Genomic DNA, 15670 nt, shown 5'->3' with positions numbered 1-15670 from the left:
AAGTATTTCAATCCACACAGGCTGAGGGTATAACTCTGCCACAATGCCGACTGATACTTTTTTACTTGTTTTATAATTCAGTCAACTTTTATTGGAATTTACAATATTGTGTAAATATATAACTCCCTATGATGTCAATATATAAACACGGAGCGCCTGAACTAACCTTAAGTGAAAGGAGCTTACATCTGGGATGTTTTTGTGGATTCTAAAACTACAATGCTCATAGATGATACAAATTAAAAAACAAAAAAATCACCGGAGGGCTTTTTAAAAAAATCGTTGTCAAAGTTCACATTTTTAGGGTTTTTTAGCTTTCACGATTTTGCTTGGATGCCGCAAGTCTTATGGAAATGAGACTAAAGATAATGGTTTTCTCACCTATGAATATTGTAGTTTCAGAATCCGCAAAAACTTTCCAGTGTAAGCGCCTTTCATTTAAAGTTAGTTTTTTGAATATAAATAAAATAAAAACAAATAACGTGTCACAATCACATAAAATAAATTTCAGGGAAAACTAGAGCCCATAGCAAGTTTTGTAGGGTATTACATGGTCCGCACCGTCCGACTATAGACTTCTCTTACTTGCTTGTTTTCAATACTAACTGACAGCATTTCAAAATTTGCTGATCGCTATGAATATCATAATTTCAATAGGCTTCAATCATACGAATGCTTATTATTTTTTTTTATGTATGTGTCCGTGGCTGTATATCGACAAACACGCTTTCCCATTTGTGATTATTTAATGCTGATATCACCCCTTCTATTGGACGTCTAAAGGCATCGTGTATTATATGTCATGCGAATAACTTCAATTCCTTCCTATAAGGAATATGGATACGTTAAAAGCTTATGGGAATATTTGGGTAGTGTACCAGGGGTAGTGGCGATTGTTTCTTTGAAACTAATAAATTGAAATTTTATTTTTCGTCTGACATCAAAAACTTTTCTTTTTTATATTTACAAGCAAATTGTGTTTTACATTCGAACTTACACAACTTTTCTGACCTGACCTTTGTATTACAACTAAAACAATACAAATTATTATTTCAATGTCATTATCAATGTTCTAAGAATACAAAAGAGAATAGCTTTAACGAATAGTTTCAATTTCCCCGAAATAAAGAAAAAATACACCCACAGTGTAAAGGGCATACAATGCAGTCAGTTCTAGTGAGCAGAAATTTACTTAAGTAAACTTCCAGAGATATGCTTCATTACCTAATTTTTAGATGAATATTTCGTGGCTTTAGAATTCATAAACAGGACATAACACCTAGAATTTTTCAGCTGCAGTAGTTGTATTTATAGAGGTCCAATTATTCTGGGATTTACGATCCAGTATACGGCGGATTTGTCATTATAAGTACATTTTTGCTAACTAATTTCGCCAAGTAATAAGTCATTAAAACTAATTAATATCCTCTTAAGGATCTTAGATACAGATTTAGTTTTATTTGGTTCAAAAATATCAAGAATTTTTACACAGTTTCACAAGGGTTCTGCGTTGCATACTAACTTTTGCGATATAAATTTTGGTCTTTTTGGGATTCGAACCCTACATTTTCTATTGAATGTTATCAACGAAGACTACCTTCGTGTCTATCAAATAAAACTAATTGTTTGCTACTTTCGATAAGTTATAGTGCTTTTTATCCCCAATACATTTTGATTTCAATGCTATTTCAATAATTACCCAAACCAAAACAATATAGGTGGGGAACGTGTTTGCGGTGGCAACTCTAGCTCGAAAACTAATGAACCCATCGTCATATATGTATGTGTCGTCGTTGTACCGTCGTAATGGGGTAGCAACAAAAATCAAAGCAATTCGAGAGCAGGTCCTTAACTGAACTTTTTGTGTGGTAGGTACCCGAATGAGTGGACCGATTGAGTCCATATTGGAACCTCATCTAAGTCTGATAGAAATTTCACGATGTGCAAAGTATGGATCAAATCGATAACTTCCTTCAAGAGTTATCGTGCGCACAAATTGTCCGAACATTTTCGAACTTTTGTGGGGGAGGTACCGGAAGGAGTGGACCGATATAGCCCATCTTCGAACTTAAACTAAGTTTGGACAAAATATTACGAAAGCCAAATTTTGGACCGAATCGGTTGGTCCGAGATTCGAGAGTTATCTTGCGCTCCAGCCAGCCAGATAGACAGGTAGACCGACGGATATGGCTAAATCAACTCCAAATTGTCTGAAACGGATTTCGTCCAAATATACTTGGGGTCTAAAACCATTATTTCGATGAGACACATTTTGTCCGTATGAATGTGTACATACCCTCGTTAGCATAAATACTGAGGGTATAATTAGGGTGGCCAGGATCTCAGGGCCTCACCCTAGCAACGTTGTTGAGTAATTGATGATAAACATTAGCGTTCAAAGCATCCCACTCTGGTTTAGTTTGTATGAGGAGGTGCGACAAAAATATTTCTATACAGCAAACCGGGTCGTAGTGTGTACGCAGCAATGTAACCACAATTGGAAAATGTGGTCAACAACCACGAAAAAGGTACACTCAGGAGGTACCTCTATATGGGTGCAACTGCAAAAAATTGAACTACATTGAACACTTGGCGAAATTAGTTAGCAAATATGGATAAAACGTTAACAATATTAAAGAATCGGGGCTAAAATTCAATCTGGAACATTAGAAGATATTTTTATACCCTTATAAGGTGGATTTAACTATGTCCATTTGGTTTCCTCCACCATACGATGGAGGGTATAGAAACTTTGTTATTTCGTTTCGACGGAGACACTAAGAGTCGATATAACGATGTCGGTCTTTCTATCTGTTCAAATCAAGATACAGCTCGAATTATTTAAGGTTATTATTATGATAATTTTTATTATTGTATCTTGTCTAGAACAACGCCATACATTTTTACTTGTGACTTTTGGTTTTATAGCAATTTTTAGGAAATATACCAATTCGGGAAGGAAGCTTTTTTTAAGCTGGGTTCAACTAAAACTACGATTATGGGAATATTGGATAAATAAGACCAGATATCACTTGGAATTGATCAGAGCATAACAGATAAGAAAACACAAAATGAAAAAATCCGTCCTACGGTTCCCTCGACATGGGTGGAAATAGGAAAATTAATGCAGTAATACAATAAAGTGCAGAATGGGACTATTTTGAACTCTTATCCTCCACCATAAATTATAAATTTTCAAATCAAATTTCAGCTCTTTCGGTGCGATACTGAGGTCACACCTTCAAAATACCGAAAATGTGGAGGTACCGCTACACACTGGTCCCAACCTGCGACAAAAATCGAAAAATCGATATCAGCAAATCTCTGCGACAATTCAGTAAATTGTCTCTAAACATATCATATTTTAATATTCCAACACTGTTTTTGTAATTTATAACGGTATTTAACAAAACAAAACAAAACAGAAGAAGTTGACATTTACGTATGATCTCCTAAAAACTTTAAAAACATCAGTAAGGTTGTGACTTCTTACAAGGCAAATAACTCCAAATTGAAGGGATAAATTATTTTTTGTTTCAAAATGGAAGTTTTAGTACAAGGTTTCGTAATAACTTTTACATAATAATGTGTACACATTATTCACATAAAATGTGATGGAAATCACATTTTTTATAATACTTTTTTTGTGGATTTTTTTCCAAGTCCTAAAAATTGAAGTTGTGACGTAGGGGATGAATGATACCAAGCAACGGTCTTAACCGGCTTTAACATGGCAAAGCCCAGGATTTATCTTGGTCCCTCTTTCATCTCAAGTGGACACTGACCTCCCCGTGGTGTCACCTGGGGAACTTCCTTTAACACCCGTTAAAGGTAGTGAGCTAACATGTGCCGCGCGTTCACCCATAAAAACGTTAAAAACTTGGGTTTGGGCGTCGGGTTAGTAACCCTCCCCTAGAAAAAAACATCCTACTATGAAAAAATAAAGAAAAGAAAAACAAACCCCTCTAAAGTTTTAAGGACCATGATCTGCGAATCTGCACCTGGAATGTTCGCACTCTTTATAGAGAAGGTGCAGTCTTCGCATTGGCAGACGTACTTGAAAAGTACAAGGCCGGTATTACTGCCATACAGGAAATACGATGGATTGGGAAAGGCGTCACAACAACACCTAAAGGTGACGCACTGTATTATAGCTACCATGACGTAAAGCATGAGTTTGGTTGCGGATTTGTAGTTAGTCGGAGGCTAAAACATCTGGTATCCAGCTTCACCCCAGTGAATGAAAGACTTGCTGCAATTCGAATAAAAGCTAAATTCTTCAACATCAGCTTTATTTGCGCTCATGCTCCCACTGAAGAAAAGGACGAACAGACCAAAGATATATTTTACGAGCGCTTGGAAGAAACATATGACCGTTGCCCTGCCCATGACATTAAAATCATTCTAGGCGATTTTAATGCCAAAATTGGAAAGGAGAATATCTTTGGCCCAACAGTCGGGAAATTCAGTCTCCACAGTGAAACATCTGACAATGGTATGAGGCTGATAGACTTTGCAGCTGCAAAAACATGGTAGTTAGCAGTACCAGATTTAATCATCTCGATATTCATAAGGGCACCTGGCTGTCTCCAGATCAAAGAACAAGTAATCAAATTGATCATGTTGTAATAGATGGAAGACATTCATCCAGCGTGTTGAATGTACGATCGTTCCGAGGCGCAAACATAGATTCGGACCACTACCTTGTTGCAGCAAAGGTACGTACCCGTCTAAACGTTGCAAATAAAGCACGTGCAGACACAACGCGGAAGTTGGACATCGATAGGCTGCAAACACAACAGATAACCACAGCATATTCCACTCAACTAGCCCAATTGCTTAACGTGAGCACTCCTTGTCCCGATAACATAACAACACAATGGCAAATCATTGCCCACTCCACGCAAACAGCCGCAAAATCCATACTTGGATTCCAGAGACCTCCACAAAGGAATTCATGGTATGACCAGGAGTGCCGTGCTGCTACCGAAGAGAAAAATGCGGCATATAGAGCTACTTTACAATCAGTAGCAACGCGTAGCGCACGAGAGAGATATCGGGAGAAAAGGAGAGAAGAGAAACGTCTTTTCCGCAAGAAAAAGAGAGAAATGGAAAAGCGGGAGTGTGAAAAAATCGAGATGTACAGGAGCCAGAATGAAGTCCGAAAATTCTACCAAAGAGTGAAACATCAAACAGATGGCTTTGGTACAGGCACATCCTCCTGTAGAGACCAGCAAGGTAATCTGGTAACAGATACAGATAGCGTGCTCAGGATATGGAAGGAACATTTCTCCAATCTGTTGGTATCCAATAGTAGCGAAGACGATGATACCACAGATCCAATCCCAGAAGATGATATAGAATGTATACCGCCCGGCCAAGATGAGGTAAAAACAGCAATCAACCGGCTGAAGAATAATAAAGCAGCAGGAGCCGATGGCCTACCAGCCGAGCTGTTTAAAACCGGAGGCGACGCGCTGATAAGGTTTATACATCAGCTAGTTAGCACGATCTGGCAGGAAGAACGCGTACCCGACGATTTGAACCTGAGCATCCTATGTCCCGTCCACAAGAAAGGAGATAAGACTATATGCTCAAACTATAGGGGCATAAGTCTTCTCCCTATTGCCTATAAGATAGTGTCAGGGATATTGTGCGAACGACTAAAGCCAATGGTCAACGAAATAATTGGACCATACCAATGTGGCTTTAGACCTGGCAAGTCCACCATTGACCAGATATTTAGAGAAGACTCAAGAGATGCAGATCGACACATTTCACCTTTTTGTCGATTATAAAGCAGCATTCGACAGTCCCCTCCGATCAAAGGTACTCCACGCAATGTCTGAATTTTGTATCCCGCAAAGCTCATCCGGCTTTGTAAGATGACTTTAACTGATACTAGGTCCTCAGTTAAAATTGGAAAGAACCTCTCCGAAGAATTTTGTACCAAAAGAGGTTTCAGACAAGGAGACAGCCTTTCGTGTGATCTTTTCAACATTTTGCTGGAAAAGGTTATACGAGATGCAAATGTCAAAAGAAATGGCACAATTTACACCAATAGCCACATGTTACTTGCCTATGCTGATGACATAGACATCATGGGACGATCAGTAAAGGAAGTAACTGATAGCTTTAGGAAGGTCGAAGCTGAATCTGCGAAAGTGGGTCTGGCGGTAAACGGCGAAAAGACCAAATTGATGGTGTCGACGCGCAAAGCGTCCGTAGAGCTCGGACCAACTGTGGAAGTTGGTACCTACAATTTTGAGGTAGTTACAGACTTAGTCTACCTCGGCACTGCCATAAACACAACAAACAACATCAGTTGTGAAATAATAAGAAGAATTGTATTGGCCAACAGATGCTACTATGGTTTAAGTAAGCAATTTAAAAACAAAGCCACGTCTCGTCAAACAAAAATAACAATATACAAAACGCTGATACTACCCGTGCTAATGTATGGCTCCGAAGCATGGGTACTTGCGCAAGCAGATAAGGCAGTGCTTGGTGTGTTTGAGAGGAAAATTCTTCGAAAGATCTACGGGCCGATTTGCGTTGACGGTGAATATCGACGTCGTATGAACCACGAGCTATATAAGCTATACAAAGACATGAATATAGTTAAACGTATCGAGATGCAGCGATTGCGTTGGCTAGGCCATATCATGAGAATGAGCGATGATGAACCCGCTAAAAAGGCGTATGAATACATGCCACATGGCGGTGCACGCAGAATCGGCAGGCCTAAGCTTCGATGGAGCATACAAGTGGATGAAGAAATGAAAAGGCGCGGTATTCCAAAAAGTCAAGCGAAAAACAGAGAGGAATGGAGATCTTTTCTTAGTTCGGTCTATGGAACAAATGTTCTGTAATGGGCCAACTAAGTAAGTAAGTAAGTAAAAATTGAAGTTGAGTTTTACTAACTTCGCCATATCCAATTTTTTTTAAGAATGCTAGAAATAGTGTGAATTTTACAAAAAAAAATTGGTTCCAGCTGCATATATTTGCATTTCCGTGTGTGACATTAAAAATACTGACGATGCCTCTGGTCGTTTCAGTGAATATGCCGTATTACTGTATTCCCAGTTTCTTCTTTATTTTGTGTTTAATTGTTTGTTTTGATTTTTTTCTTTAAAGATTTAGACTTTTTGTTTTGGGATCTACTTTTCAGTGTATTTTTTACATTTGTATATTTTTGATATATGTATGATTCTACATAAAATATGAAAAACAAGTAAAAATGTAAAGTTCGGTGGCACCGAACTTTTTACATCCCCAACAATGAAATATTCTGACCTCAAATGGAATAATTTGTTTCCTTTCCTGTCCACGATACCAGTCGAAGACGTTGTTTGACCACTAAGAACTCCAAATAGCAAATTAGTCGAACCGAATATGTAGATAAAAAACCTCAGAATAACTGAAATAGGGAGGTACCGTAATATGAGGGCTATACCGAAACCTGGAGCTAAGACCACAATTTTTGGCGCATAAGTTTCTTGATCATTAAGAACTCCAGATGGCAAATTACAACCAATTCGGGCCGAAAATGTTGATAAAATCTTCAAAATACCTGAAATCGGGAGGTACCGTAATATGAGGGCTATACCGAAAACTGGACCTAAGACCAACATTTTTGGCGCAGAAGGTTTTTGATCACTGAGAACTCCAAGCGGCAAATTACAACCGATTCGGGCCGAAAATGTAGATAAAAGCTTCAAAATACCTGAAATCGGGTGGTACCGCTACATGGGGGCTAGAGGAAAAACTGGACCTATATTGATGATTTTTAGGCTATCGTATATTATACTTATTTTTAGCATATACTGAAAAAATCAGATTGATCCGACGATCATAAATATTTTTGTCGCACCTTCCCATACAAGTGGGACCACTGTGCGCTCTATGGGGGCTATATGAAGACGGGGACCTATGCCGACAAAGTTCAGGTGGAAAGTTATATACCCCCCACGAAGACTAAATACCAAATTTCAGCCATTTCGGTCGGATATTAAAGCTAACTCCTTCAAAATACCGAAAATCGGGTGGTACTGCCCTATGGGGGCTTAATGCCGAATTTCAGCCATTTCAGTTGCGTAATGCGGCTAAAACCTGGAAAATTATCAAAATAGGGTGGTACCGTCCTATGTGGCTATATCAAAAAAGTGGACCTGTACCGACAATTCTCTGTCGGAATATTTTATAACACCACCTAAAGACTAAATTCCAATATTCAGCCTTTTCAGTTGGATAATACGACTAAAATTATAAATTTGGAAAAAAATCGGGAGGTACCGTTCCATGGAACTTACACAAAAAATATATAAAAAACTACAAATTGACCAAATATATCAAAAATAAAAATAGCAAAATTGTCAATCCAAACCTACTCTTATCATAATTATGGATGAACATACAATAAAACATCGACTTTTATTTTCTGCATGACAAATCGTAATTTTTCCCACTGCGCATGGGTGCCACTATCGGGTGTTAATTGGCTTCCAAGGTATGTAAAGCTGGTCGACTGACCTATCGTCAAGATGGAAGTTGCCAAGGTTCACATCATGTAACTTCATGTAGTCTTAATAACATTTATCCGTAGTTGATATTTGTCTGCCTTGGTTTGCAAGTTTGCTTTGCATATGGTGTTCGGAAGAGGATATCAATAAACTGTCGTCAGCATATGTAAAATCGTTTAGTTACTCCATATTTACGGAGTGCCAGAGAATACCTCTGTTTGCTGGAGCATCTAAACTCAACCAGAGTAACTCAGCCATTGCAATCAAAAATATAAGAGGGTATAGAATGCATCCCTGTCGAACACCGTTCACAATATCTATTGGATCCGAAAATGTGCAATAATAAAAGAATAACTCGACATTAAATTCTGGGTGTATTGCACTTTTAATATATTTACAACTTTATTGGGTACACACTTCCCATATTTTCTGATGATTTAAGGGGTCACAAGCTTTTTCGATGTCGACGAAGACTAAATGTAGGGCTTAATTCACGAAGCGACGCAATGTGGTCAACACATGAATATTGTGATCTGAATCTGGCTTGTAACTTGCAAAGTGTGGGTTCGATTTTGCTCTAAATTCGTTGGGGTATAATCTGACAGAAAACATTGAGTGGTGTGGATAGCAACATGATTGCAATCCGAGGTTAAGCCTTTTTTGGTACTTTTACAACTGTTCCCTGCATCCATTCGGGAAAATTTTCTGAGCGTTTCTGTGGGGTTTTGATTTAAACATTTCAGGTACGATGCCACCTGCTCCTGCCGCTTTTCCAAGTTTGCTTTTCGATTTCATTAAGGGGTTATGGCCACTTGCAAATTTTACAAAATCCAAATTTTTTTATTGGTTCATTTTAAGGTACCGGTAAAATAGAATATGTTTCAAAAAATCGAATCGATCGGACTGAGAGATGAGCGTGAGAAAGGAAAATTTCATTGTGATTTGTATCGATGTTTTAAACGCGATCTTCTCGTAATTTCATTTTTGAAAGCTGTGTTCACTATATGTATGCCGAATACGGCTGATAAAAACATAAAAAGCTTGTCCTTAATGGGTACTTTACACGGTAAATGTAAAAAACATACCGTGTAAAGTACCCATAAGCGAGACACTAATCACAACAACAGATACTTTTTAAAGAATGTTTTGACGGGTTTACGTTTCGCTTAAGGCCAAGTTTATCAGGTTTTTAATGATCCAACAAAGAAATATGCTGATCGGTTTATTCGTTTTCGAGCTACAGTGGGCACCGCAAACTGCTTTAGAAAAACCAGTGTTTGGTAGTCAGGCATGTGTCAGAACACTGTGCAATATTTTTCAACAATAAAATTCCAAAAGTAACTCAGAGGATGACCTTTCAGATAAAAAAAATCTTCCTAAAAAGTTTGGTAGATTTCTTGTAAAAAATTCAAGAAAAACGTTTTTTGCGTGCCCAAGCAGAGGGCATAACCTTAATACATGGAAATGGAATATTAATGGAAAATATTTTAAGAATGATGAGTTAACGATGTTATTACCAGGGGAAGAAAGGGTTGGGCTGAAGACCACTGTAAAGTGTTCTCTCCAGTTCGAATCGCTAACTATTGGCATTTAGTCTTCGTTAGGGATATAAAATATTCCCGCATAGAATGGCCTCTACAAGACCCCGTTTTGTTATAGCCCCATATAACTGCACCTCCCGATTTTGGGATTTTGAAGATTTTTGTCATATTATTCAATCAAACTGCAAAATACTGGCATTCAGTTCCTGCCAGAATTGTCAGTATATGTCTACGTAACGGTACCTCCCGAATTTGGGAATCTTGAAAGTTTTAACCACATTATTTAACGAAAAAGCTGGAATTTTGTATTAAATCTTCGTTGGAGTATAAAATATACCGGCCGAGAATTACCGATACAGGTCGACGTTTAGAACGGTGCCGCTTGATTTTTGGTATTTTTATGTTTCATCCACATCATCCAACCGAAATTGCTAAAATCTAAATTCAATCAATTCTATAGTGGGGGATATTAACGCCGTTTTCATTTGTTTCTATTTTGCAGTCACATTTTCTATCCAAATTCTACATTTAAGGTTTTAATTGTTTAACCCATTTAGTACAGGGTTGCCCATATTCGACGGACCCATGTTTTTTTTTTTAAAAAATCAAAGAAAAAAATAAAAATTTGGCGGTTGGCAATGTTAATCATTTAATTTGTTCCAAGTAGATTTGTTTACATCAATGTTTGAATATGATATCTCTCAAATGGCCGCCTCTGGCGTTGATGACGTATTGTGCCCTTTTTGCAGCATTTTCCATCGTTGTTGTCCTTGAGCTCTTCTACGGTCATTGGCTTGTTAACGTAAACCTTTGACTTCAAATATCCCCACAAGAAGAAGTCAGGCGGCGTCAAATCGGGCGAACGCGGTGGCCAGTCCAAATCACCACTTTTCGACATCAAACGGCCCGGAAACAAATTCTTCAGAAAATCGATTGTTATGCGACTTGTGTGCGGTGGAGCGGATTAGAAAGAGCCTTAACAGTCGAAAATTTTTCGTATAAACGCTTAATGGTGTTCTTAGAAGGCGCACTTCTCACATTTTTTAATGTTTTAAAAGCACGTTGAGTTTTCACAATTGACTTCTTCTGTTGAATGTAAATTTCAACTATTTCAGAGCGCTCGCGTGGCGTGTATTGGTTCATATTAAAAATCCGCTTGGACTGACGCTTCAAACGCGGTATGTCATTAAGCGATGTGACATCTCTGTCAAAAGTTATGGCGTTGCCAGATGGGTCCGTCGAATATGGGCAACCCTGTACTTGGTGTTCGATTTTTCGAACAGTAAAATCAATTTTTTCAAAAAAATATTTATGGATGAAAAAGGTAAACTTTTAAACAAGTTTTTGTATATATATTAGGTCTGATCTGTCAGCAAATAAAAAAAATATCTTCCCTCGAAACTCCCCTCCCCCATTTTTGAAACCTATATTTATACCCTCAGCCTTTAGGCTAGAATATACACTTTGATACGACCAAAAATGTGCCTCATCGAAATAACGGTTTTAGACCCCAAGTATGTTTTGACGAAATTCGTTTCAGACAATTTGAAGTCGATTTAGCCATATCCGTTTGTCCAAACTTAGTTAAAATTCGAAGATGGGCCATAACGGTTCACTCCTTCGGGTACCGTCCCCGCAAAAGTTGAAAAATTGTCTAATGTGAACGGTAACTCTCGAAGGGAGCAATCGATTTGGTCCAAACGTTGCACATCGTATTATTTCTTCCAGGTATATATCGGGTTCGAATATGGACTACATCGGTCCACTCCTTCGGGTACCTCACACACAAAATTCGGATAAAGTGAAGTTTAGGATCTCCTCTCGGATCGTTTAGAAATTTGTTTCAGTAAGTTGTCCTTGCGGCTCTTTTTACGATGATACAAATTTATTCTTGCGCAAGTCTATACTTCTTGAGATATTGGCCTAAAAGCTCCAAGAAACTCTAACGACTCCAACCAAAATGGCAAAGCCGCAAGATAATTCTCGCAGAGAGTTTCTGATTGGTGCAGACTTTGCACATAGCATTTTTTTATCCAGTAATGTGTCACGATGGAAGATGGACTATATCGGTCCACTACCTTCGGGTACCTCCCACACAAAATTCGGATAAAATGAAGTTTAAGAGCTCCTCTCGGATCGTTTTGAAATTTTTACTAGGAGATTGCCCTTGCAGCTTCCTTTACGACGGTACAATTTTTTTCTTGTGCAAGTCCATACTCCCTGAGATATTGGCCTAAAAGCTCCAAGAAACCCTGACGGTGCCAACCAAAATGGCAAAGCCGCAAGAAAATTCTCGCAGGGAGTTTCTGATTGGTGCAGACTTTGCACATCATATTTTTTTATCCAGTCATGTATCAGGTTGGGATATGGACTATATAGGTGCATGTTTATATGGACTATATAGGTTTATGTGGAACGCACCCGAAGAAGTGCATTGATATAGTGCATATTCGAACTTAACCTCTGTTCAAAGTATGAACCAAATCGGTTTCTCCCTTACAGAGTTATTATGTGCAAAAATTTTCCGAACATTTTCGGACTTTTGTGGCTCATCTTAGAACTTAAACTAAGTTTTGACAAAATATTACGAATTCTAAATTTTGGACCGAATCGGTTGATCCGTTCGAGAGTTATCGTGCGCTCCAGTCAGACAGACGGACAGACGGACATTGCTTAATCGACTCCAAATTGTTTGCAACGGATTTCGTCCAAACATTCTTGGCGTCTAAAACCATTATTTCGATGAGGCACATTTTGCCCATATGAAAGTGTATATACTAGGGTTATGAATTGTTTACCAACTCGTATCCCTGTATCATATTTGGACGAGTTTTTTACCTAAGATTAGATAAAATATTAATTATAAGGAGATTCGATAAAAAAAAGCTCATGCACAAAATCATTTGAACATTTTTCTTTATGAGCTTTTTTGACGAACTTTTTAGGTTACTATGAGCTGATATATAACACTATGCGCCACAAACATTATTAACTATATTTTGACACCGCAGCGTGATAGAAGACCATAAATAAGAAGACACGTGTCCCGACGTTTTTCCCTATCACTTCAACTTTCGCGGTTATGGGCCCCCAAAGACCTGAGGCTTTGATGTCAAAAGGGACCATTTTGTCAGGCACATACCCTCCAAACCGCTTGGAATTTAGAATTTCGCTTGTAGCTCTCGTCCTAAAGATAAATTATTGTGAACACATAAAATCCATTCAACGTCATCTTCAAGGTCAAATTTGCATTATGTTTTTTTCTCGGATTTTAGTCTGCAGATATCAAATCGATCAAAATTGAAGCAAACAACCAATTTGTAAAATGTTCTTAATAAACAACTTTCTAAAACAGACGAACTCTGTAGAAACGGTTCTTAATGGCCAAAATAGCTAAACAAATGCGATTTTTATCTTCTTTTCTTGGTTTCCGCTCCATAGATACTAAACCGTTCAAAATTCAAGAAAACAATCAACCACAATAATTTAGCAAAGATATCAGCAAACAACTTTCTGGAACATTCGATATGTCTATGACGGTTTTTTAATGCGAAAATAGCCAAAAACTTTTGAAAATATTAGATTTTTTATAAATTTTTCTCCTATTCTGGTCCACAGATACCGAACCGCCCAAAAATTAAGGATACAAGTCAACTACAAAAATATACCTAAGATTTCAATAAACAACTTTCTGTGCTGTAACCAACATTACATTTAAGTAGAGTCGACTGTACACACACAAACCTTTTTACACAATAATTATGAATATCAACATTTATTTGATCTAATTTTGAATACACAAAAAATCATGGTATTTCTACTTAGAAAATAAAAAAAAAACATTTGCATAATCGTCGTGCATTTAACACGTGCGGAATTTCGCTGAATATTTCTAGTCTGCAGCTATTCAATCAAATTATTGGAAACAAAATGTTCGAATTAATTAATTTTCATAATGCCACCACACAGGGGTATCATCAATGAAATTTGCAAATAATTCGATTTGAATAGAAAATCAAATATGACATTGTCATTTTTCTTCGAGTGTATACAACAAACATAAACGGAATGTTTATCATGGACAACAAATGAACAGATGGTCAGTAGTATTTAGAGACCGCCACAGAATAGACAGACGCTTGGTTAGCAAAGGAGCAAAAACAAAAAAAGAAAACAAAAACTAAGAAGTACAACCAGGCAAAACAAACTAAAAGCCACCATAAAAAGAATAACAAATTGTCTATTACATTAAAAAAAATCAAATCTGATTAGAGAAAGCTGGAAAATTGTTTAGAAATATTGCGTCGTTGTTTGCGTGAGAATTTGTGATGTGATTTTTGTTTTGTTTTAAAGTTAGTTTCTGTTTCCGGCAAAACAAACGTTCTATCAAAATGACGGCGCCTAGAAATTTGTCGAAATATTTAATGATGGTTCGTCCAAATTATGATAACAAAAGGAAAGAACCAAGTAAGTGGTGATATTCGGGAAAAGAAAAAAAAACTAAAATTAAAAGTAGAACAATAGTACATTTGTTAATAACAATAACCCAAACCAATAAACAGCTTTGTGTCATGCGATATTTTATGCTTTATGGGGTTTCCCTCGCTGTTTCTTGTAAACGCTAATGCTAAAAAAATAACAACAACGAGAAGGTCATTACAACGTCATAAACATTAGTTCAAAGACAATTATGAAACGGAAATTTCATTTTCTAAACTCCGCCACTCTCGGACATAAGTGCCATAAAATAAATATTTAATGATTGTACCTAAAAAGTTTTAGTCATTTGGAAAAGAAGTTTATGGATGGCTACCAAACAATAAAGGAACAAATTGGAAACCAAATCAAAGTTTATAAATAAAAATAAAAAACATTTTTAATCAAATTTATTAAAGTAAACATCTACAAAACTGTATGTGTATGCCGGGAAATAAATAAAAAATACCAAACATGGTTTTGAATAGCGTTAGAGAAACAAGCCAGAAGTTTTTATGGGCACACAAGACTCTTCCGCTAAATTGTCCTACAATGTACACTAATACAGCAGCGGGGCAAAATAACGACGGAAACTACAAATTATGGCAACTAATTATAAATCTCACGATAACTTTATGGCCTAACAATTAAAACGCGAATATTTACCATTTTGAAGCGAGACAGAAAGAAAAGTAAAAACTTCGATTTTAACAAAAAAAAAAATGGACCGATTTTTGCCCAAAAATGGACTAATTTTTGCCCAAAAATGGACCGATTTTTGCAAAAAAAATCGGCCAAAAATTTAGTCCATACTTTGCACATCGAGAAATTTCTACCAGACTTAGATGAGGCTCCAATATAGGCGCAATCGGTCCACTCCTTCGGGTACCTCCCACACTAAATTTTGGAAGAGTTCAGTTTAGGACCTGCTCTCGAATAGCTTTGATTTTTGTTGTAATAACTTGTATTCACCGCCCCCTATACGACGGCACAAATTTCATCTTCGGCAAGTCTGTACTTCCTGGGAAATAACCTGAAAGGTGCAAAAAAGAAAACCCTGCGACACCGTGTGTAGTGGTTGAAGCGCAAGATTACTCTCGAACGGATCTACCAATTCGGTCCAAAATGTGG

General features: G+C 37.4%; 1 protein-coding gene across 11 annotated transcripts in view; it reads left to right on the top strand.

Annotated features, from left to right (window-relative positions):
- The window catches only part of LOC141398634 (voltage-gated potassium channel subunit beta-2-like), a 726071-nt gene that overhangs the window by 305217 nt on the left and 405184 nt on the right, over window positions 1-15670 (top strand). The window contains exon 1 of one of the 11 annotated variants that reach the window (XM_073976102.1): window positions 14166-14530. The exons of the other annotated variants lie outside the window; for them this stretch is intronic. Within the exon in view, the coding sequence (XP_073832203.1) occupies window positions 14455-14530 (76 nt within the window). The 5' untranslated portion in view covers window positions 14166-14454. Of the gene's footprint in view, window positions 1-14165; window positions 14531-15670 lie in introns of those variants that run through there. 11 annotated transcript variants of the gene reach the window in all.

This window comes from Musca autumnalis, unplaced genomic scaffold (genome assembly GCF_047663935.1).
Source record: "Musca autumnalis isolate F117 unplaced genomic scaffold, ASM4766393v1 scaffold_3, whole genome shotgun sequence".
Taxonomy (NCBI): Eukaryota; Metazoa; Arthropoda; class Insecta; order Diptera; family Muscidae; genus Musca; species Musca autumnalis.
This window is presented reverse-complemented; position numbering and strand designations above follow the sequence as displayed.